General features: G+C 38.9%; 1 protein-coding gene across 1 annotated transcript; it reads right to left on the reverse strand.

Moving 5' to 3' along the window:
- Positions 1 to 4,670: 4,670 nt before the first annotated feature.
- erap2 (endoplasmic reticulum aminopeptidase 2) lies at positions 4,671 to 16,799 on the reverse strand. The gene is made up of 19 exons (XM_063017452.1): positions 16,656 to 16,799; positions 13,292 to 13,896; positions 12,894 to 13,032; positions 12,154 to 12,288; positions 11,879 to 11,999; positions 11,589 to 11,743; positions 10,269 to 10,382; positions 10,048 to 10,179; positions 9,820 to 9,951; positions 9,649 to 9,717; positions 8,746 to 8,921; positions 8,316 to 8,395; positions 8,041 to 8,224; positions 7,760 to 7,916; positions 6,541 to 6,725; positions 6,284 to 6,445; positions 5,893 to 6,033; positions 5,693 to 5,774; positions 4,671 to 5,129 (listed from the first exon to the last, which is right to left on the reverse strand). Exons 2-19 carry the CDS (start codon positions 13,783 to 13,785, stop codon positions 4,980 to 4,982), a joined length of 2,808 nt encoding a protein of 935 aa, XP_062873522.1. The 5' UTR covers positions 13,786 to 13,896; positions 16,656 to 16,799; the 3' UTR covers positions 4,671 to 4,979.
- Positions 16,800 to 24,967: the final 8,168 nt, after the last annotated feature.

Below are 24,967 nucleotides of genomic sequence, written 5' to 3' on the forward strand. Positions count from 1 at the left end.
TCATTTTTGTCAGATTTCTTGTTTCTGGATGCGTTGCTTTCTCACGTTACCATTATGGTGTAATTTTCCTCCAATGGGCTAACTTGAAATTGTGTTTGCTGGGTAAATAAATATGTAAATTTTTAGTAGTGACTGAATACATTTGTCCTTGTTAATTTCAAATAAAAATTAGAAGCTATTCTGTTAACATTTGTAAGCACAAAGTCGAAAGAAAAGAGCACTTATTCACCAAAACACAAACACGGAATGAGTCTCACTACGCATGCGCAGACGGAACGGGAGCCTCACTACGCATGCTCCGATTCACGAAACAGACCTACGTATAAGGGTCGTTTCATGAATTTGCGTAAAGTTGCGCAAAGTACATAAGGTGCGTTTGTACTTTACCTATGTATAACTTAAACTACAATTTCCATAAAATTGCCCCTATTTCTGTATGTGCAAAGAAAAGTATTTAAAAAAGATCACAATGTTCTGTCAGAAATAAAAGAAGAACGAAAAAATATTAATTAGATCCAAGTTTCAGCAAGGAGATTGATCTATGCTTCTGCTAGCTTTAAGTGGCATCAGGGACACAAAAAACATGGACTAACATTAAATGTGGTTTGCTTAATTTGTTTTTCTGATTATAATTAGGCCTAAATTTCATAACACAAACAAGCCTTTAAGTATAAAAGTGAACCATTGTCTCGACTAAAGAAGCATTGTTTTTAAGCGTGTGTGCAAATCAAAACAGTAATCAAGTACAGTTATGTAAAATTTCAAATATATGTACTTTATTTGTACTTGTAAATAGACAGACAAAAACTTAACACTCTTTGTGCAAAATAAGCAGCATGAACAATACAAACATTTACCGCTACAAACGCAACATGGTCGCTGTTACACCCGCTAGCAAACAGTTTAGCTTATCAATGCTGTTAACAGATGATCATTTATCCAAACAACGATTCTTGGCATCCTAGCTGAGTTTGCCTCGGGTTGGTTTCCTCTCATTTCGCTTCTGTTTCTCCAGCTTTTACTGCTTCAAAAGAATAAAAAACTAACGCAGGTGTCTTTGCTGCTACTTCCGCTGTATCGCCGACATTCTGTGGCGCGTCGGTGACGTCACCTCGCTAAACACGTGACTGACAAAGCCCTGCCAGCATCTAGTAATGAACTATTGAATCACTAAACCGACACATTATTCATTTTAATGCGTATTATAATATTACTTATTTACATTTAAATAAACATTTAAATTGATTACAGTTCCATATATGAAAATAATAATTTGTACTCGTTATTTATGACAGTTTTTATAATAAATTAACTGTTTTCAGACACAAACTGTTTTTGTGGTCTTTCTGCGCCATCATGTGGATCTTTGCTGAGGTAACCAGTTTGTCCAGCTCGGGTTAGCTCGTCTTCCGGGGAGATTTAAAGATATCTATATAAAGATGAGTAAATAAACATTAAACAATGTGGCTGCACCTCAACAGCGTCTGTACAGGAGCTCAAACACTAAAGAAAATACAATTCAACACGTTTCCATGTTGTGTTTTGAGCACTGAGGCAGATCGAGTGATTTACGAGAGGAGAAAAGCAGCGATTTACTGTTAAACCGAACAGTGAAGGAAACACAAGAAACCGGGAGGTTTTATACGAGCTGAACGTGTTTTTACTACTTAAAATATGATGTATATAAATCACACACTGAACACAATATGGCTGTTTTCTTCTTTTGATAGAAGCAGTTGAGAGTGCGGTGCTAAAATACTCCTACATGGATGATAAACATGTGCATTTATTATCGACCGAAGTTCCACTTCTCTGGCTTTTGGTAAAATAAACAAATGACACAGAATTATTAAATTAATTAATTTAATTAACTTAAGTTCATTTTCAGTTAGAGGATTTTCATACATCCATATACAATAATAAAATAACAAAACAAAATTTGCACTGCACTTCTGAGGCTTACAAAAAATAAAGTAAACAAAAGTATTACTGGAGAACAAATGTTTTAAACTTTAAATTCTTTTTATTTCATTTTTTCATTTACTCCCGTAAATCATCCCCACAACAGCTCCTCTGAACTCTGCTACATGTGTTCGGTCTCTCAGTCACGTGACAGTACCACAACAAAACACAGCAGTGCATGACGGGAGGAGCGAGTGTGCATGTAAAATGTGAGGGGAGCTTCTACTGTCTGTACTAACATGGTTTCTACTTTCTGATTAAACGGGACTGTAGCGGAGAAAAAGTAAAACTGAAGTATCGGTACTATCGATATTTGGATCGATCCACCCAACCCTAGCAATAAGGTTAAAATAGACATGTGATGTCAACATCTAGCCTAGCCAACTAGTTCACGGCTGAGATACTGATTAAACCCCAAATAACTCATACACCATAACTATTATTATTATGAAAGATATACAGTAAAGACTTGTGCACTGTGTACAGTACACTAACTATACGAAATACATCACAGCCGTGAGTTAATACACAAGGTCAACACGAGTACCTGTTAGCTTAGTCGCTAGTGTTAGCTGCTAAGCTAATTGCTGTGATATCTGTTTCTATAAACACTGTATTTATAACTCATCATATTATTATTGAAATACATACATTTTTGTAAGTTGCTCTCAGTAGGGTTGTAGATAAATTCAGTTTACAGCGGTCCGATTTCTTGTTTCTGGATGCTTTACTTTCTCACAACGTTACCATCATAGCTTATCACCACCAAGCACCTAACTCATATCACGTACTTGTAATAATTTTTTAATAGTGACCGAATACATGTGTCCTTGTTAATTTAAAGTAGAAATAGATGTTATTCTTTACATGTGTAAGCACAAAGTCAAAAAAAGGAGCTCTCATTCACCAAAACGCAAACACACGAAAGAAAGAGCGTCACTACGCATGCGCCGATTCATTTACGTAGAGTGCGTAAAGTCCGTAAGGTGCGTACGTACTTTACGTACGTATAGTTTACACTATTATTTCCATAAAATTGTCCCCCTATTTCTGTATGTGCAAATCTGTATGTGCAAATAAAAACTTACAATCTTCCAAAGCCTACCAATTTACTGATGTCTGTTAGCATTTTAACTACATAACAACGTGGTACCACAACAAAACACAGCAAAGCAGGAGGGGAGAAGCAAGGTGTGCATGTATGATGTGAGAGGAGCTGCTACTGTCTGAAGAAAAAGTAAAACTAAAGTATCGATACCATCACACTAGTATCCATCCGATTTCAATACCAACGTTTAAACAGCTCACCAGTACCAGCAGCTATAAATGCTCCACACACCATGACACCTCTTCCTTTATGCTTAGGTCCTGGGAGTGTACTTGTTTAAGTTCTGCTAATTTACAGATGATTAAAAACGTAATGTTCTGCCATTTGTGGTCCCTCTTTTTTTGCATCTGTAAATTTTAAGGCTATTTCTATTTTTACTTCTTTTTACATATATCTTTAGATACTTGTGGGAAAATCTTCCAAATGTTTTGATTCTACATTCAGAGAGAATGATTTTATGCATGTTATGTGCTGCATGTATCCAATTATAGCTTTTCTAACTATAAAATGAGAAAAACTGATGATGAACTTGTGTTTTAGCATAAATTATAATAACACAACAAATTTAAAACATACCTGTGGATCCATATTCCAGCTGGTTTATGAAGCAGATTGATTTCATAGAGCAGCACACTTAGACCACAGCAAACTGACCTAGTAGTGGACTGGACAAAACCAGCAGCAAACAGCCAGTGTCAGTGTGTAGCAGTTTATGTGATCACATGCTAACAATTGGTTTAGAACAGCCACTGTATCAGTAACTCATGCAATTATTCACTGCAGCTTTCACACTAGTCTTGTAGTCTATCACATGATTCCTTATCCAGAGCAAAACAATGTATGCCTACATGCTGCTGTTTGCACTTTAATATACAATTACTGACAGACATTCCTGTCTGACATGGAAATGCTCAACTATACAGTATTTCAATATAATCTCTATACAACGGTATGGTAAGTGATACAGCACATAGTCTGGGTGTTGTACTAGTCTAAATGGTGTAGTACCCTGCAATACACCGAGTTGGTTATAAGAAACTTTTATAAACCTGATCAGGATGAATCTTAAACTAAAGATAAATAAAGAAATAAAGGAACTATACAGATGATTATAATGACGTATAATGTACACTATGTGGACAGAAGTATTGGGACACCTGGCCATGAGCTTGTTGGATATCCCATTTCAAAACCATGGCCATTTAAATTGAATTGCTCCCTCTTTCTTTGTAGCTTTAATATCATCCACACTTCTGGGAATGTTCTGGATTTTGTACAGTGGTGTGTAAGGGCAGTTATCTATAAAATATTAAATGCTTTTTTTGTTTTTAGAGACTTGTCTAGATTGTACTGCATTTCACTTACAGTTACTTCTAAGTGTTCCTGTGTTGTTTAATATATAAATACGTGCTAACCAACAGAAAAATCAACTCATGTTGTTTACACAACTTTCTAATTTCTCAGAATAAATTATATTTCAATCTGGATAAGGTTAAAGATTTCTCTATTATACAAACATGAATCACGTCCCTTATTATTTTATGTAAGTATGCCTATATGAGCAAGCTAGATTCAAAGAGCCATTCAAAAAGCAAAAAAATCCAATTGTGTACATTTTATTACATTATCAAAATATTTCTTTAACAAAATAATGTACAATTCCTCTTTAGAAAACCTGATAAAAATGTCTTACACTCATTACCCCAAAACCTCAAACCATGCTTAGTATAATTCACAAAACATTCTAATCAATATGTTTATCCTAGGTGCTGAATTCAGATATGAAAACTAATTCTTTGCTAATGAACAAATGAAACTGTATTGCTTAATTTGTAAAGCTAAAAACACATCTGCATTTAATATAGGATGTAAAATGTTAAGGACAAGTATTGTGGCCTGCAAATTCCATTTACAAGTTCAGTCTCTTCTGAAGCCAGGTCCTCATAGTTTCTAAGTTTCTCTCCAACCACAGGATGTTCTTCTCTACATTCTCAACAGCCAACTGAGTGACACGCAACTGAGACGATTGTTCTCGAATAGAATCAAAGAAATCCTTAATCTGCAAATACAATCCAAGTTTTAGCTTTCATTAAAATGTTGTTCAACAGTCCAAAAGAATCATGTTAATCATACTACATACCAAACAGATTGTAAAGAACTAACATCAGCTTAATACTTGACAGCATGGTATGTCTGTGTGTTTCCTGTGAGTACTTACATTTTCTTTCCTCTTTTTAATAAAGCTACTCTAAACTCTGTGGTACCCTGCGACACATTGTCAACCTGTACTAGGGTGTATTCCTGCCTTGCATCCAGTGTAAGTAGGTCCTAAGAAACTTTCTAAACCTGTTAACCTGATCAGGACAAATCATTAACTTTATTACCAAGCATGGTTTTGTCCTGGCATATCTCCGGTACCTCATGCATGCCTACATACCTCCTCACACACTTAGTTCCTCTGGTGGCAGGTTTCTTACTATTTCTTATACTAGGCTCTACTCAATGGGAGGCAGATCTTTTAATGCTGTGGCCCCTAAGTTCTGGCAAACTGGTGCTAATTAAAGCATCCTTGATGGTGCATGATGGGCACCTTGGTGAGTCTTTAAAATAAATCAAACTTACATCAGCTAGCTCCTCTTTAGATGAAAATTGTCTTGTTGTGCCTATGATAATATTTCTGATAGAGAATGATCCCAGCTGAAATCTGCCAAAAAAGTAAGTAAAATATGGCTTTTACATTCATGAAACAATAACATTATCAATTAATATTTTCATTTATTTCCAGAAAATGATTTGAATAGTTTTAATCAAATTGTACATACTTCTCCACAAGCGTATTCCAGTTCTTCTTAAAAAAATTCCATGCTAAGAAATGACCAGCTGGATTTCTGGCCACAAGGTATATAGTTGTAGATAAGTCTTGGGTTTTTATCACTGACCCCTCCATTCCAAGTTCCAACAACCTGGAATTTTACACAATTTAATACATTTTGTTGTCATTTGGGAAATTTGAAACACTGATAAATAGAAATGATGTAAGTATGATAGCAGCTACCAAAGCATTCTGATTAAAATAAATAAATAAATAAAAAAGTTGACAGGTTGAGCACTGATGTCTGCTTTTTTTTAGATATCAGAATCCTTTGGTGACCAAAATGCTGACAATAAGCCTGTGCTATACACTAAAGTGTAATTGTGCAAATACTAAAATACCTTAGAAGCTTATTGGAATCACTGTTGCTGGTCAGAGCTAAAAGAAGTTTGGATTTTTCTGCTGCACTTATGGACACCTCATATTTTCTTAGCAGGTAGTGCCAGCCGCCATCATCCTGAGCTCCAACTGTGTAGATTGTATCAGCTACGTCAGTGGGTAAGCTATGGAGTTAGTATACAATTACATACAGGTCAGGACATGTTATATTTTAAATAGACAACAGAAAAATAAGACTATTATGCTGTATAATAATAACCTGATGGTGCTGTTGGACTTCACCCAGGTTTGGTAGAACTCTCTTGCCTTTTCCACACAGGGAGGGTAGCTAAGATCACACGCCAGGGCTAGAAGCTCTGAACGCAGCCTCCGGTCTGAGACTGTACCCTCGTCACTCCATGTCTGTTGATCTATCACGTTTTTAAAATACTGCAGGATGTAGGTCTGCAAGACAAAAGCAAACACACCCACACCAGAGGTCATATGTATGAAATTGTACGGCATGTAGAATCCTACCTAAAAGTATATGTACAAGCAAACTATATGGCCAAATGTATCTGGACACCCCCCTTGAAGCTGGACCTAAGTTCCTGATCACATAAAACAAGGCGCTGGGGTGGTGCAAAGTTTTAATGCACTAGCCCACCATAGCTGAAATGTCAAGACTTTAGGCATCAAACAGACACATTCAATTGAGCCTGAGGACAGATGGTCAAAAGGGGTTCCTCATTGATGCTACAAATGCAACCTCTACTAACTGGTCAAGGCACCTACACAAGGAGTGGATGATCATGATAAAGCATAGCATGGGTCTCCATACACGATACAGCATTCTGTGAGACCCTTACACCTCCGGCCTATGAAAAGATACAGCCACCCACTGCATGCGTGTTGGAGGGGGCTTGTGATAGTCTGCAACTCTTTAAAGGAGATTAAGAAAAACGAGGGATAGCTAATTCAGTTTTCTCCAACGTCCCGGAAATGTCTCCTAAGATGGCTGGCACATTAGATAAGATTCTCTTTTAACAGAATTATGTTAATAATTCAGGGACAGTGGTAGCCCATAATTTCCCTTCGGGGATTAATAAAGTACTCAATCAATCAATCAATCAAAGCCTAGTGGCTAGAGCTTTGGGCTATCAACCGGAAGATTGGCGGTTCAAATCCAGGCTTTGCTATGCAACCACTGTTGGGTCCTTGAGCAAGGCCCTTAACCCTGTCTGCTCCAGGGGCGCCGTACAATGGCTGACCCTGCGCTCTGACCCCAGCTCCCAAACAAGCTGGGATATGCGAAGAAAGAATTTCATTGTACTGTACACCTGTATATGTATATATGACAAATAAAGTAAAGTATATCTTAATCAGCACATGACCAAAATGCATTGGGGTTATAATCAGTGGCCCACCTGTTTATAAATGCCACATTAGTGGTGGTACTAACCAAGAGGTAACCAAAGATCAATCTGATTAAAAAAAACCTTAAGATTTGTAGTGACGTCTGCTATATTCCTCTTCTCTATCATCTTATAAAAGGACTCTAAATATCCAATGCCTTGAAGCAGGGGAACATTGTGGGACTCAGACTTCAAGTAGGTAATCAGATCCAAAGACTTGTCCAATGTCAATCGTCCTGCCCTGTAGAGATCAGATAAGAAAGGATATCACCCTGCATCACCATTTAAATATAACACACCAGTATAACACATATATTTAGTTTTAAGACAAGCAGTGGAATCTTAATGCTACACTGATAGCTTACGTGACCAGCTGAAAGGCATTGTGAATGAGATTGGCTCTGTCCTTGAAGCTCACAGCAGTGTGGTTTACTTGCAGTAGGTTAATCAGAGCATCCCAACCCTCAGCATCATAGTGGATAATGTAGTAGCCATTCATATCAGTGTTGAACTTTACCCAGTCCACAGCCTCGTCCAGCATTAGCACATCTGGGAAATGATCATGGACATGTTGCTATAAACAACAAGACTTTTCACTTAACTATTAGTCAGATCTGAAAGGTTTAATGCTGGTTTATACCTGACTTGGTCTGTAGTATATGCCTCACTTCATTGCTGGAGTGGCTGGTTTTGTAGGTCAGAGGAATGTGCCACAGATAGCTATGAAACAGATGCACAAGATGCACAAAATTATACAACAACTTAAATACAAGGACAAAATACTGTTACCTAACACTTTACGGTACATAAAATATATCATTGTTTGCTAGTGATTCAATTATAGGTACATTTCCATCACAATTTGTAGCTTAGTTGACATAGTGAAACATGTAATAATCTGGGTATTTAAGGCAAAAAGTGTTTAATATATTAGTGAAATATTTCAATTTGTTATAAACCAGTTTTATCCAGACGTGTTGGTTGGAACCTTGTAACTGACAGGTGTTTACATTAAAAAGCTCAGGTAAAAACACTAAGAAAGTGTAAAGATGAGGAATTTTTATTACTACCCAGCTTGCATTGACTGCCACAGTGGATCACCAGGCTGGACTGTCTTTATGAAACGCTCCTGCTCTATGTAAAGCTTGGTTCCTTGCCGCTCTACTGTTACCAAAGGAATGCCCTTCTGTAGAGTCCATGTGTACATCATCTTCTTTAGATCTATATGCTCGCCAGCAAACAGATACTACAAGATAAAAAATCAGCTTATTATTAAAACTGAAGCTTTGGGTTATTCATGATACATTACATATTTAAGCTAGGGATGTTAAAGTAATGTCTAATGAACACAACCCCGATTCAGTAAAGTAATTTTCCCAGTGAAGTCTTTTCCACTGTAATACACTAAATCCATCTGTTAGATATCATGATTCATAATCTGTTTGTTTTAATGTCTATTGGTCTATAATGGCACATTGGTCTATTACACTAGCCCACCACCACTGAGATCTGAGTTTGAATCTCAGCAGTGCTACTGGCCAGCCAGGTGTCTGCACAGACATGATTTCCTATGTCTGGGTGTGGCCAAAGTTCTGTGATGGATTGGATGGATTACTGTGGTTTACAAATGTAATGTAAAGCCTCCAGGGGTGTTTGTGTATAAGTTAATTTTGTGTTTATGTACCTGTTAAATTGAATTAATTTTAATAATTATTATTTTTCTCTGCGACCCATTTCTTTTGGCTTATAACCCATCCAAGGGTCGTGACCCATGTTCTAGAGATTCCTTACCACTACCAAATTACCACTGTTGGGCCCCTGATCAAGGCTTTATCTCTTAATTGCTAAAACTGTATTTGTATTTAAATTATATCACAATTGTAAGTCACTTTGGATAAAAAAAGTATCTGCTAAATACCATAAATGTAAATATGAGACTATAAGACATATATTAAATTAGAATTAAATCTTACTGCATTTTTTGTAGCCTGTTTGTCACTGTAGCAGTGTTCTCCCAATATGAAATCCTCTTCAGAACAAGTCTGTAAAACCATACAAGATAAAAGACATTATAAATTTCATTCTTTTTTTATAAATGATCTACATACTAAATTCAGTAATATTTAAAAACATGAAGTACTTACATTAACCAGACTGTTCCACAGATCCTCATTTTTGGCATTCTTGTACCTAAACTTCTTTAAGTACCTGACTATTCCACTCTGGAAAACATTGTCTGTCAGAAAATGTCTCAGCATGTGCAGAATGCATGCCCCCTGACATTGTAACAAACACAAACATTCAAATGAAGCAGGTCCAATATAAATAAATCCCTATCTAAAACATGTTGATGTTGAAGAACAGTGATGAACCTTATCATAAGATACAGTATCAAACATCTCTTTGATCTGAGTGGGGTTCTCCGCAGACGATGAGATTGGTCTGGAGGAGTTGAGGGAATCTCGTCCAATCGCTGCAAAGCAGGTGTCTAGCAAGTAGTCCTCCTGAGATTCAACAGTTGAAAACTGACTGGTAAGCAATGGGCATTTCAAATGCAGCATTACATTAAAAGATGAGTGAAATAAAAACATACCACTTTTAGTTCTGGATGTGTAGCCTCAACAGAAACAAACTCCATGTATCGTGCAAATCCCTCATTAAGCCAAATGTCATTCCACCATTCCATAGTCACCAGGTTTCCAAACCACTAGAATACAGAAAAAATCTAGATCAGTTATTTTACCATTTTTGTAATATATGTGTGAAGTTAACATCTAAACAGTTAACTTGTTAACTAACAGTAGTTGTAGTGTGGTCTTGACCCTGGCTATAAATCAAATGTTATCATTTATTATAAGTAAGGAACTACCTAATTCACGGCCATAAAAAATCGTGTCACGAACCGTGAAACAAGCCCTTTCCTGTGTAATATGCAATTTGCTGTAAAGTTCAAACTTTAAAGTTTGTGTTTAGTGTTTTTTATTTTTTCATTCGTGTAGCGTTTAAGTGCCTCACGTTTACTGGTAAATCTGCACTATGAGGCGGTCCTAGCAATTCTACGGCAATTCAGTTAGCAATCGGTTAGTCAAAATATCCAAGATGTCGAAGTCTAAAGCAGCTAAAAACACGACTCATGTAAATGACTTTGGAAAACTCTCAACCAATTCTGTGGTTACAAAGGATGGGTGTCAAAACATGGAGGAGTATTTTTGTATATTCAACTATTAAGGTAGGCTGTGCTGTGTATTGTAGCTGCATTTATTATATCATTCAATTTATGAGTGTAATTCAATGACTGCCATGAAATGTGGCACTTTTCTTTAAAAATCCATAAAATCTGTGATCTTAAAAAAAAATTAGCTCCATGAAATTAAGCACCGCTTAGTAGGGCCCTAATTATAAGACATTATGCCAGCGGATAGCAGCCCATTTTTATTTTCAATGCAGCTGTTCACTGGCACACTGTCCACTACCATGTAAAGCTTCTGGGCGCTTTTAACTGTAGATAAAACTAAACTTACAAATGGCATATGAATAACCTCTGCCCGCCACGGCTGAGATATAGGTTTTAATCACAGTGTTGCTATTGGCCAGCAAGGCAACCACACAGACATGATTGGCTATGTCTGAGAATGGAGGGTGGCTGATGCCCTGGGATGGATTGCCACCCTGTCCAGGGTTGAATGGGGCCCACCGTAACCCTCACCAAGATGAAGCATGTGATACTGTACAAAAATACGCCGTGTGATGTCACCCATGATAAAAAAAAAAATCATCTTCAGCAATACAACAGACACTTTGTTTGAAAATGTAGAAGATAAATCAGGTCCTAATTGTGAGAAAAAGGTGCTGGAAAGATTTTGAGTATTCAACTTTGGAGTTGAACATTCCACCAACATTGGTCTGTGCTAACCTGATGGGCTAGTTCATGTCCTACCACCATGGTAACCCAAAGCTTGTCTGAGGTGGAGGACACACTGGGGTCATAGAGAAGAGAGGTCTCTCTGTAGGTGGTCAAACCCCAGTTCTCCATTGCTCCAGACTGGAAATCTGGAATTGCTATAAGATCTAATAAAACAGAAAATTAAAACAACTGTATGAAACAATAATTATTGTTTATAAATATGTTACATTAATTATACATTAGCATAACATTTACAAGAATAACATTGGAATATGGTTTTTACACTACATAACAATTACCTAGTTTGGGAAGTGGATAGTAGATATTAAAATACATCTCATAAAACTCCAAAAGTTTTACAGCAGCTTCAAGGGCATAGTGGGTTTGGTGCCACTTGTGCGGTACAGCGTAAACGGAAACCTGAAAAAGATATGTGGTCAGCAACATAGTATATATACTTAACCTAAGCTAACTTAACCTAACAGGCTCTAGTAATGTTTAACGCGTCCAAACAATGAGACAACCAATGACAAAAATAAACACAATACACAGACTGAGAGCCGGGCTGACTTACATCAATTCCTGTAGCTGTTTTACTGCTAACCGACTTGAAATCACCAACAACAAACGCCACAAGATAGGTGCTCATCTGCACACTTGTTTCAAACCGATCTTCTAATAGACCTCCATCTAATTTTACCGTCTGCTCCTGCAAGAGAGAAAGCACATATTTAGTCTTAAATAAGGGTTTCATCCCCCTCCCTCGAACATGACGTACCCTTAGTCATGCCTGTGCAAATGTCCAACCAGCCGAAAGCTCCTCAGAGATTTGAACACTAGATCTCAGTGGTAGTGAGCTAACATACTTTACTGCTGCACTACCTGAGCACCTAGGAGTACAAATAAATTGAACATCATGATTTTAAGATAAGGTGCTCAGGGGCGCACAGACTATTTTGCTAGCCCACCCCAGGTTTAAATCTTAACAGAAGCCCTTAAATGGATTGCCGAGCTGTACACGATATTCCTACAGTGTGAAGGAACCGAATCCACCGTGGCCCAGACTAGGATAAGATGAATAATGAAAATAAAATAGAAACATTTAAAATAATTCAGCTTCTATTTCTCACTAATTAGCATAGATGTAAACATTCAAGAAACAGAAAGAAAACACTGTTACACTGTTCTTCAGGATAAGAAGAAAATCTTCCACAAACACAAGCCAAAAAAAAAAACATAAAATACACATTTTATGGCTTAAACTGTAATAACTGGTTGGATCTCTTATATCAATTTTAATGCTACAAATCTTACTATGGGCATGTTGGACAGAGTGATGTGTGCAGCTTCCCTTCTTATCCGAACAGAATAGTTGGCTTTGAAAATGGGCTCATCAAAACACGGGAAGGCCATCCGTGCAGATGTTGGTTCAAAGTGAGTAGACGCCAAGACCCTGTAATGCAAAACAATGTAATTGTTATTCACTTCCAAGGAATAAACCACCTCAGATGCAAACAAGAGACAGACAGCTATACAATGCACTGAAAAGCCAATAAGGAACTGGGATTTCTAGTTGTGCACATCTAACCTGTTGAGTGTACTGTACACTGTTTTAATGTTGTTTTGACAAAACACACTCTTTGGCTATCAGGGTGTCTATAATGTATAATGGTTTATTAATATGTAGCCAGCATGCCACACAGCATACAAACCTTGTTTCACCTTCTTCGGTTTTATAAGAACTCCTGTAAAATCCATAGAAGCCATCACTCAGTGCTGCACTGAATTCCAGATAGAGATAATACTTTTCACCTGAGGTGAGAATCTTTGGCGAGAAGATGGCAATCTGCTCATGAGGAGGATATTCCAGAACATGAAGCACTTTGCCGGACAGATGAGCCTCGCTCTCGTCCAGGACAGTTGCTGCACTGATCTCCAGGTTCTTGCTGTGCAGTACCACCCAGTTGGTGTTGTTCTTCACGTCAATTTCAATCTTGACCGAACCGTTGTACCTCAGGGTTGTCAGGTTGGGATGGATGAGCAGATGGTAATGAATAGGAATGATGTAATTCGGAAGGCGCAACTTGCTCCATGGAAAAGGGAGACCATTGGTCGCTATAAGGATATTTTCAGCTGTTGTGTTGGTGCTTCCCAAGCACAGGCAAATACCAGACAGTGAGAAAAGGGTAAAAAGTAAAAAATGCATACTGGATGATGTGACAATGAAATGAATAATGATATTTGGTGGTATTAACACTTGTTAGTTCCTTTCACATTCTTGACTTAATGTCTCCTCAAAAACAGCATTCAGAGTAACCTGAAGAAAGAGGGGAAAAAAATCAAATATAAGTTACAGGACATGATAAATTGAACAATCTTCCCAAAGGCTTATCAGACAGCTGTAGCTTATCCTGAACAATGCTGCTAAAACGGTGAATTCCACTAATAACATCCTCGCTACCATTCAGCTACAGCACATATAGTGTTAATACTTGTTTATAAATCACTAGGCTATATCATTTAGAACCTATATGCACTATACACCCTTACAAATTATTAAGTTCAGATGTTTTAGCAACATTACTTATGTGTAAATTACTTATACATAAATAAATGGTTCTAAATTTGGGCAACACTTTGTGAAAGGCCTTTTTTGTTAGAGCCCTGCACAATATGATGTTCAAAAAGACATTGTTTGGTGTTTTTGGTGTAGAGGAACTCCAGTGGCCCGACTTCAATTCGCTGAACACCTTTGGAATGAATTACAACACCGATTGATTCAACAACTACAATTCAGACCTTTTCGTCCAATTTTAGGACAGTGGTAGCCTAGTGGGTAGAGCTTTGGGCTATCAACGGGAAGATTGGCGGTTCAAATCCAGGCTCTGCTATGCAGCCACTTTGAGCAAGCTTAACCCTGGCTGCTCCAGGGGTGCCATAAGGTGGCTGACCCTGCACTCAGACCCCAGCTCCCAAAACAAGCTGGGATATTTGAAGAAAGAATTTCATTGTACTGTACACCTGTGTATATACAGGGGTTGGACTAAATAACTGAAACACCTGTCATTTTAGTGTGGTAGGTTTCATGGCTAAATTGGACCAGTCTGGTGGCCAGTCTTCATTAATTGCACATTGCACCAGTAAGAGCAGAGTGTGAAGGTTCAATTAGCAGGGTAAGAGCACAGTTTTGCTCAAAATATTGCAATGCACACAACATTATGGGTGACATACCAGAGTTCAAAAGAGGACAAATTGTTGGTGCACGTCTTGCTGGCACATCTGTGACCAAGACAGCAAGTCTTTGTGATGTATCAAGAGCCACGGTATCCAGGGTAATGTCAGCATACCACCAAGAAGGACAAACCACATCCAACAGGATTAACTGTGGACGCAAGAGGAAGCTGTCTGAAAGGGATGTTCGGGTGCTAACCCGGATTGTATCCAAAAAACATAAAACCACGGCTGCCCAAATCACGGCAGAATTAAATGTGCACCTCAACTCTCCTGTTTCCACCAGAACTGTCCGTCGGGAGCTCCACAGGGTCAATATACTCGGTCGGGCTGCTATAGCCAAACCTTTGGTCACTCGTGCCAATGCCAAACGTCGGTTTCAATGGTGCAAGGAGCGCAAATCTTGGGCTGTGGACAATGTGAAACATGTATTGTTCTCTGATGAGTCCACCTTTACTGTTTTCCCCACATCCGGGAGAGTTACGGTGTGGAGAAGCCCCAAAGAAGCGTACCACCCAGACTGTTGCATGCCCAGAGTGAAGCATGGGGGTGGATCAGTGATGGTTTGGGCTGCCATATCATGGCATTCCCTTGGCCCAATACTTGTGCTAGATGGGCGCGTCACTGCCAAGGACTACCGAACCATTCTGGAGGACCATGTGCATCCAATGGCGGTGCCGTGTATCAGGATGACAATGCACCAATACACACAGCAAGACTGGTGAAAGATTGGTTTGATGAACATGAAAGTGAAGTTGAACATCTCCCATGGCCTGCACAGTCACCAGATCTAAATATTATTGAGCCACTTTGGGGTGTTTTGGAGAAGCGAGTCAGGAAACTTTTTCCTCCACCAGCATCACGTAGTGACCTGGCCACTATCCTGCAAGAAGAATGGCTTAAAATCCCTCTGACCACTGTGCAGGACTTGTATGTCATTTCCAAGACGAATTGACGCTGTATTGGCCGCAAAAGGAGGCCCTACACCATACTTATAAATTATTGTGGTCTAAAACCAGGTGTTTCAGTTATTTTGTCCAACCCCTGTATATATGACAAATAAAGTATATCTTCTTCTTCTTCTTTAGTGCCTAACTGTACAAAACCACACCACACCACACCCACACTCAAAAATCTTCCTCAAAAGAGCAGAGGCTGTTATAGCCACACAATGGGGCAACTGTCTATCAGTTTGTGCCCATTCAGTAAAAAAAAGGCCTGGAATGAATTAGAACGTTGATTGTAACTCAGGCCTGACCGTACAAATTCTCTTTTACCAGAATGGGCACAAATGTCCACATACACACTCAAAAGTCTTGTGAAACACCGTCCACAAAAAGTGGAGGCAATTATAGCAACACAAATTAGACACAACTATATATTAATGCACATGATTTTGAAATAGGTTGTCAAACATGCCCATGTCCATTCAGTAAAAGAGAATTTGTAAGGTCAGGTATTAATTTTGGAAGAAGGTTTTTCTTTCTAATCCCGCCAGTACAACCGCAGCTTCAATCTGACCGCTGAGAGTAATGGTAGATAATATAAAAACGAAGTATACAACATACCTATTGTATTTGCACTACAGCAGCAGATATATGGGCAGATACACAGTGTAAACAGTGCTAGTGGGTTACAGTAGCACCGCTAACACTGCAGCGTAATGTCAGTGTGTAATGTGACACTGCAGCACGGTCACATTTACACGCGGACACGAGCCAGCATTACAATAAAGGACATTAACCGCTCTTTCATAATAACAAACACACCGCGGAACTCTCGCTTACTCAGAAACACGCCGCTTAAAATCAATATTTACATTTAAGCATGAACACGCTAATATACCTGAGTTTCTGCGGCATCATTGTCTCGTGCTGACAGCTTTCATTTTCCCTTTCGTGTCGACGATCACCCACAATTCCCCGGGCGCGCAACTGCTCCTGGATTAGTACTGCTTTATTCACAACACAACATTGTGACACACCTACTCATCCAATACCAGTCAACAACGAACACTCACACCTACTCATCCAATACCAGTCAACAACGAACACTCACACCTACCCATCCAATACCAGTCAACAACGAACACTCACACCTACTCATCCAATACCAGTCAACAACGAACACTCACACCTACCCATCCAATACCAGTCAACAACGAACACTCACACCTACTCATCCAATACCAGTCAACAACGAACACTCACACCTACCCATTCAATTCCAGTCAACAACGAACACTCACACCTACCCATTCAATACCAGTCAACAACGAACACTCACACCTACCCATCCAATACCAGTCAAAAAACACATACATACTCATCCAATACCAGTCAACAAACACACACATACTCATCCAATACCAGTCAACAAACACACACCTACTCATCCAATACCAGTCAACAACGAACACTCACACCTACCCATCCAATACCAGTCAAAAAACACATACAGTGTATCACAAAAGTGAGTACACCCCTCACATTTCTGCAAATATTTCATTATATCTTTTCATTGGACAACACTATAGACATGAAACTTGGATATAACTTAGAGTAGTCAGTGTACAGCTTGTATAGCAGTGTAGATTTACTGTCTTCTGAAAATAACTCAACACACAGCCATTAATGTCTAAATAGCTGGCAACATAAGTGAGTACACCCCACAGTGAACATGTCCAAATTGTGCCCAAATGTGTCGTTGTCCCTCCCTGGTGTCATGTGTCAAGGTCCCAGGTGTAAATGGGGAGCAGGGCTGTTAAATTTGGTGTTTTGGGTACAATTCTCTCATACTGGCCACTGGATATTCAACATGGCACCTCATGGCAAAGAACTCTCTGAGGATGTGAGAAATAGAATTGTTGCTCTCCACAAAGATGGCCTGGGCTATAAGAAGATTGCTAACACCCTGAAACTGAGCTACAGCATGGTGGCCAAGGTCATACAGCGGTTTTCCAGGACAGGTTCCACTCGGAACAGGCTTCGCCAGGGTCGACCAAAGAAGTTGAGTCCACGTGTTCGGCGTCATATCCAGAGGTTGGCTTTAAAAAATAGACACATGAGTGCTGCCAGCATTGCTGCAGAGGTTGAAGACGTGGGAGGTCAGCCTGTCAGTGCTCAGACCATACGCCGCACACTGCATCAACTTGGTCTGCATGGTCGTCATCCCAGAAGGAAGCTGACGCACAAGAAAGCCCGCAAACAGTTTGCTGAAGACAGGCAGTCCAAGAACATGGATTACTGGAATGCCCTGTGGTCTGACGAGACCAAGATAAACTTGTTTGGCTCAGATGGTGTCCAGCATGTGTGGCGGCACCCTGGTGAGAAGTACCAAGACAACTGTATCTTGCCTACAGTCAAGCATGGTGGTGGTAGCATCATGGTCTTGGGCTGCATGAGTGTTGCTGGCACTGGGGAGCTGCAGTTCATTGAGGGAAACATGAATTCCAACATGTACTGTGACATTCTGAAACAGAGCATGATCCCCTCCCTTCGAAAACTGGGCCTCATGGCAGTTTTCCAACAGGATAACGACCCCAAACACAACCTCCAAGATGACAACTGCCTTGCTGAGGAAGCTGAAGGTAAAGGTGATGGACTAAACCAAATTGAGCACCTGTGGCGCATCCTCAAGTGGAAGGTGGAGGAGTTCAAGGTGTCTAACATCCACCAGCTCCGTGATGTCATCATGGAGGAGTGGAAGAGGATTCCAGTAGCAACCTGTGCAGCTCTGGTGAATTCCATGCCCAGGAGGGTTAAGGCAGTGCTGGATAATAATGGTGGTCACACAAAATATTGACACTTTGGGCACAATTTGGACATGTTCACTGTGGGGTGTACTCACTTATGTTGCCAGCCATTTAGACATTAATGGCTGTGTGTTGAGTTATTTTCAGAAGACAGTAAATCTACACTGCTATACAAGTTGTACACTGACTACTCTAAGTTATATCCAAGTTTCATGTCTATAGTGTTGTCCCATGAAAAGATATAATAAAATATTTGCAGAAATGTGAGGGGTGTACTCACTTTTGTGATACACTGTACATACTCATAAAATACCAGTCAACAACGAACACTCACACCTACCCATCCAATACCAGTCAACAAACACACACATACTCATCCAATACCAGTCAACAATGAACACTCACACATACTCATCCAATACCAGTCAACAACAAACACTCACACCTACTCATCCAATACCAGTCAACAAACACACACCTACTCATCCAATACCAGTCAACAATGAACACTCACACCTACTCATCCAACACCAGTCAACGACGAACACTCACATCTACCCATCCAATACCAGTCAACAAACACACACATACTCATCCAATACCAGTCAACAATGAACACTCACACATACTCATCCAATACCAGTCAACAATGAACACTCACACCTACCCATCCAATACCAGTCAACAAACACACACATACTCATCCAATACCAGTCAACAATGAACACTCACACCTACTCATCCAATACCAGTCAAAAACGAACACTCACACCTACCCATCCAATACCAGTCAACAACGAACACTCACACCTACTCATCCAATACCAGTCAACAACAAACACTCACACCTACTCATCCAATATCAGCCAACAAACACACACATACTCATCCAATACCAGTCAACAACGAACACTCACACCTACTCATCCAATACCAGCCAACAACGAACACTCACACCTACCCATCCAATACCAGTCAACAAACACACACATACTCATCCAATACCAGTCAACAACAAACACTCACACATACTCATCCAATACCAGTCAACAACGAACACTCTCACCTACTCATCCAATACCAGTCAACAAACACACACATACTCATCCAATACCAGCCAACAAACACACACATACTTATCCAATATCAGTCAACAACAAACACTCACACCTACTCATCCAATACCAGCCAACAACAAACCCTCACACCTACTCATCTAATACCAGTCAACAAACACACACCTACTCATCCAATACCAGTCAACAACAAACACTCACACATACTCATCCAATACCAGTCAACAAAAACTCACACCTACTCATCCAATACCAGTCAACAACAAACACTCACACCTACTCATCCAATACCAGTCAACAAACACACACATACTCATCCATTACCAGTCAACAACAAACACTCACACCTACTCATCCAATACCAGTCAACAAACACACACCTACTCATCCAATACCAGTCAACAACGAACACTCACACCTACTCATCCAATACCAGTCAACAACACTCACACCTACTCATCCAATACCAGCCAACAAACACACACATACTTATCCAATACCAGTCAACAACAAACACTCACACCTACTCATCTAATACCAGCCAACAACAAACACTCACACCTACTCATCCAATACCAGTCAACACACACACACCTACTCATCCAATACCAGTCAACAACGAACACTCACACCTACTCATCCAACACCAGTCAACAACAAACAACTCACCTACTCATCCAATACCAGTCAACAACAAACACTCACAACTATTCATCCAATACCAGTCAACAACACTCACACCTACCCATCCAATACCAGTCAACAAACACTCACACCTACCCATCCAATACCAGTCAACAACAAACACTCACACCTACCCATCCAATACCAGTCAACAACAAAAACTCACACCTACTCATCCAATACCAGCCAACAAACACTCACACCTACTCATCCAATACCAGTCAACAAACACTCACACCTACCCATCCAATACCAGTCAACAACAAACACTCACACCTACCCATCCAATACCAGTCAACAACAAAAACTCACACCTACTCATCCAATACCAGCCAACAAACACACATACTCATCCAATACCAGCCAACAAACACTCACACCTACTCATCCAATACCAGTCAACAAACACTCACACATACTCATCCAATAGCAGTCAACAAAAACTCACACGTGGTCAACAATCATCGATTAGTACACAACAGATGTGTCAAAACAAGCGCAAGTGAATCATGCTACATATTATGTATAAAACCAGTGTTAACAGTAAATTAACAGTTACAGTGAATGTATCTTCAGTTTTAGAACGAGTTAAATTCTATTAGAGGTGTCGCGTAGTCGATCATAACAACAATCCGATAGACAAAATGATTCTTTTTTAATTCGGCTCATTTTGTGCAGTAAACAACTTTTTACAATAATGCAATAATGCAAATAAAACAGAGACTATGAATCATGCTACATACTATGTATAAAACCAGTGTTAACAGTAAATCAACAGTTACAGTGAATGTATCTTCAGTTTAATTCTATCAGGGTTGAATCGTTCACGATCATAACAATCCGATGAGAGTCATGATAGACAAAATGATTCTTTTTTTAATTCGGCTCATTTTGGGCACTGAACGACTTTGTGATCTTTTAATTAATCACTTGGATTCTAAACTACAATTAATGTTAAAAAGTATATCGTTAAAATGCATCCTCGCTGCGGATTCCGTTTTCACCTTGCAAAACGACTCTTTGAAGCAGTTCGAGTCATTTAGTTCTGAACACAAAGCGATTCTTGACTGATTCATTCAGCTGCATAAGATAATTCATACATGATCTTGGTGGGCGGCACGGTGGCTAAGTGGGTAGCACTGTCGCCTCACAGTAAGAAGGTCCTAGATTCGATCCCCAGGTGGGGCGGTCCGGGTCCTTTCTGTGTGGAGTTTGCATGTTCTCCCCGTGTCTGGGTTTCCTCCAGGTGCTCCGGTTTCCTCCCACAGTCCAAAGACATGCAAGTGAGATGAATTGGAGACACTACATTGTCCATGACTGTGTTCAATATAACCTTGTGAACTGATGAACCTTTTGTAATGAGTAACTACCATTCCTGTCATGAATGTAACCAAAGTAAAAAACATGACGTTAAAATCCTAATAAACAAACAAACATGATCTTGGTGATCAACAAACTGGGAGCATGACAGGAATAATAATAATTACATTTTATTTATAAGTACCTTTCAATGTACTTAGGATACTGTACGGATAGGTTATCACATAATAAGTAATACAATATAAATACATATGATGCATGTAAACAAATAAATAAATAAAACATTTACTACAAATATTTAAAATAGAAAATTGTATGTGTATATATACTTTAGAAAACCATGACGTTTTAGTACCTAGTTTCTAGTTTGGGGGGTGAGAGGGACACATTTCTTGATTGATATATCAACATGGGTTCCCCAAGTTCCAAAAAATTTAATTAATGCCATAGAGGGTTAAAAAGCAGGTAGGACTGTATCAGTTGATTGGTGTTAAAGCAAGCTGAAAAAGATTTTTTTTAATTTTGTTTTGAAGTGGGGAAAGGAGGTACATGCTGAAACATGGACAGGGGCAGCCACACTAAAAGCACTTCAAATCTCTGTGAAGTCTATTGTGAAGCCTAAAAGAAGGAAGAAATGCCTGTCAGTGGACCGCAGTGGATCGTGAGTATGGATGGAAGACAATATTCGGTTTATTTAATAAACAGAATATTGTTTGAAAGCACAAAGCTACAAATAATAAGTTCCCATATGTCTTTGCAGATGTAAAAATTCGTTAGTGGTTATATTATTCTTATTGGTTTACCACAAACCAAAAAGCAGGTGTGATCCTACCACACAAAACGGAGGGAACCATTTACACAAGGTTCTGTCTGCTGACAAGTCAAATAGTTTTGACTAAACAGCAATACAATGTTGTACACAATAATTGGCTTTTATAAATCCCAATTTCTCATTTGATTATTTATTTATTTTGATTAATTAATGTATTCATTTATTTATTGTGTATTTATTTCAAATAATGCAGCAGCAGTCAGTCAAATAACCTATAATGCCCCACACATAATGTGGTTCCAAAATAACTGTAATAATAACCACAGATATCTGTGTTTCCAAATGGACTAAAGTATGTCTATATTTTGCTGAGAGCACAAGGGGACAAAACAACAGGGCAGCGGAAAGAATCCATAGCAGGTGTGAAGTCATGTGACTGAAAGTTGATAATCCTTGGGGTTGATCTGCTCATCTCAGAGACTCAGTCAGGTCAGCATCATGTTCTGCAGCTTCACTACCATCCTGATTTTTACATGTAAGTAAGACATTAGACAATTATTTTATACACACGTACAAGAAAACCTTAACAGGTCTTGGGAATGACATATTTGTTGCATTAAAAAAATCATGTTTTAGTTTTTGGAGATTAGTGGTTTCTTCTGGTGTCTGTCAATTAAAGTGGGTTTGTTTTGTTAATGTGAAATTACCATAATAATTATGTGTTTGAAGTTAATTCAATTTCATTTGAACCTTGTCTAAAATTCACAATCTCTATTTGGCAGTAGGTACCATGGTGGACGTGAAGGCCACCCCAGTTTTCACATCTCCCTTTTTCCACGTCCCGCTGGACCCCGGAGGTTTGACCATCTTGGTCTGTGTGGTCAATGACGTCTTGCACAGAGATACAGGGACTAACTGGCTTCCCAGCGGATCAAAATCAACCTTATACAACGTATTAGGAGAAGAAGACGGCTCTCAGAATCTAGTGTCAGTTCGATCTCTGGTTTCTCCTGAATGGGAAACGTACACTTGCTTTGTGAGTCAAAGAAGTACAGTTCACTTCATGCAGAGACACTACACTGGAACGGAAAGAAAGAAAATAGGTAAATCAGTTCTGTAAGCTCACTTTAAAATATTTGGAGACCTTTTTGGTAGAAGTACACTACATGGTCAGTAGTATGTGGACACCTGGCCAGAGGCTTATTGGACATCTCATTCCAAAGCCATGGCCATTATTACTGAGTCTACTGAGCTTTTCATAAGATTTTTAAGTGTGTCTGTGAGCACTTGTGCCATTCAGAGAAGGCCTGGCATGTGAACGATGTAATAGCTCATCCCAAAGGTGTTTAACAGGGTTAAATTCAGGGCTTTGTGCAAACCTCCACACCACTGTCTTTATGGACCTGTAAGCTGTTACACAAAATCTTGTTACTAAATAATTTTAACATTGCAAAAGATTCTTAAGCAACGATAACATGGTAACTTAATGTGTCATTATAAATGTGTTTGATAAGAAAATGTTAAACTATGTATTTACAGTGTTTTTTGTCTTTTTAGATTTTGATAATAAGGCCTTGGATGAAAGATGTTCCGAATATCAAAATGATTTGTTTAATGGTAGGACATAAATTAACTTACATATACATATACAAACACTGGCTCACTTCAATAAACACTAGTTCATAAACACTTTTATATTAATTGTAGGTTCTGCTATGCTATTTTATCTCTGAGACAAATGAGACATTATTTCATTTCCGCAGACATCCGAGTACAGACTAAATTCCTGCTTATCCAGGTTCTTCGAACAATCCTGGTGAAGATCACTATTTTCAATGTCCTGATGACAGCACAAGCTGTAATAAAATGGTAAACACTGTTCTGGTCTAATATAGCTTTACTACTTTACAGTAAACAAAATATGTTTATCTAAATCATTCTTAAAACATTTTCTTTCCTCCCTCAGAATGTCATGTGATATCAGTAATGATTTATTCTGAAGTACCAAGATCTAGGTCTGGGACTGAGTCTGCTACTCCTGCCTGAGTGATTAATGGAGCAGTCAAACAGAGCTAAGCGGGGGTTTTGAGTGTTGAATTTTGGGGGTTTTCTCAGGCTTTATGATCAGATAATGAAACCAAAGTGTCTGTTACAAGCACAGGTGCTACATCATGTGGTGCAAGATGAAGATATCTGATCACAAACTACCTCAGGCTATGAAGAACACAACAGGTGAAATGCACTATGGACAGTTTTGTAATGGGATCTTCACTAATGTTGATTAAGTCTGCTACAGTGTCACTATATTGTCAAATTGACAATTATCACATGATATTACTGTTCAGTTATTAAGATAAAAAGATACCTCAGAACAACTTGTAATGACTGGAATTATTTAGTATACCTAGTGTTCTGGCATTTATAAGTAATTAGCTTGATTTTTTCTTAGTTTAAAGCATGAATATAACAGTGACATTTGGTGTGTACAACCAAGGCACACTTCATGAATACAAATGAACCCACAATTGTTTTGTAATCAGCAGTTGTTTAA

The sequence above is a fragment of the Trichomycterus rosablanca genome, chromosome 21, assembly GCF_030014385.1.
Source record: "Trichomycterus rosablanca isolate fTriRos1 chromosome 21, fTriRos1.hap1, whole genome shotgun sequence".
Lineage (NCBI taxonomy): Eukaryota > Metazoa > Chordata > Actinopteri > Siluriformes > Trichomycteridae > Trichomycterus > Trichomycterus rosablanca.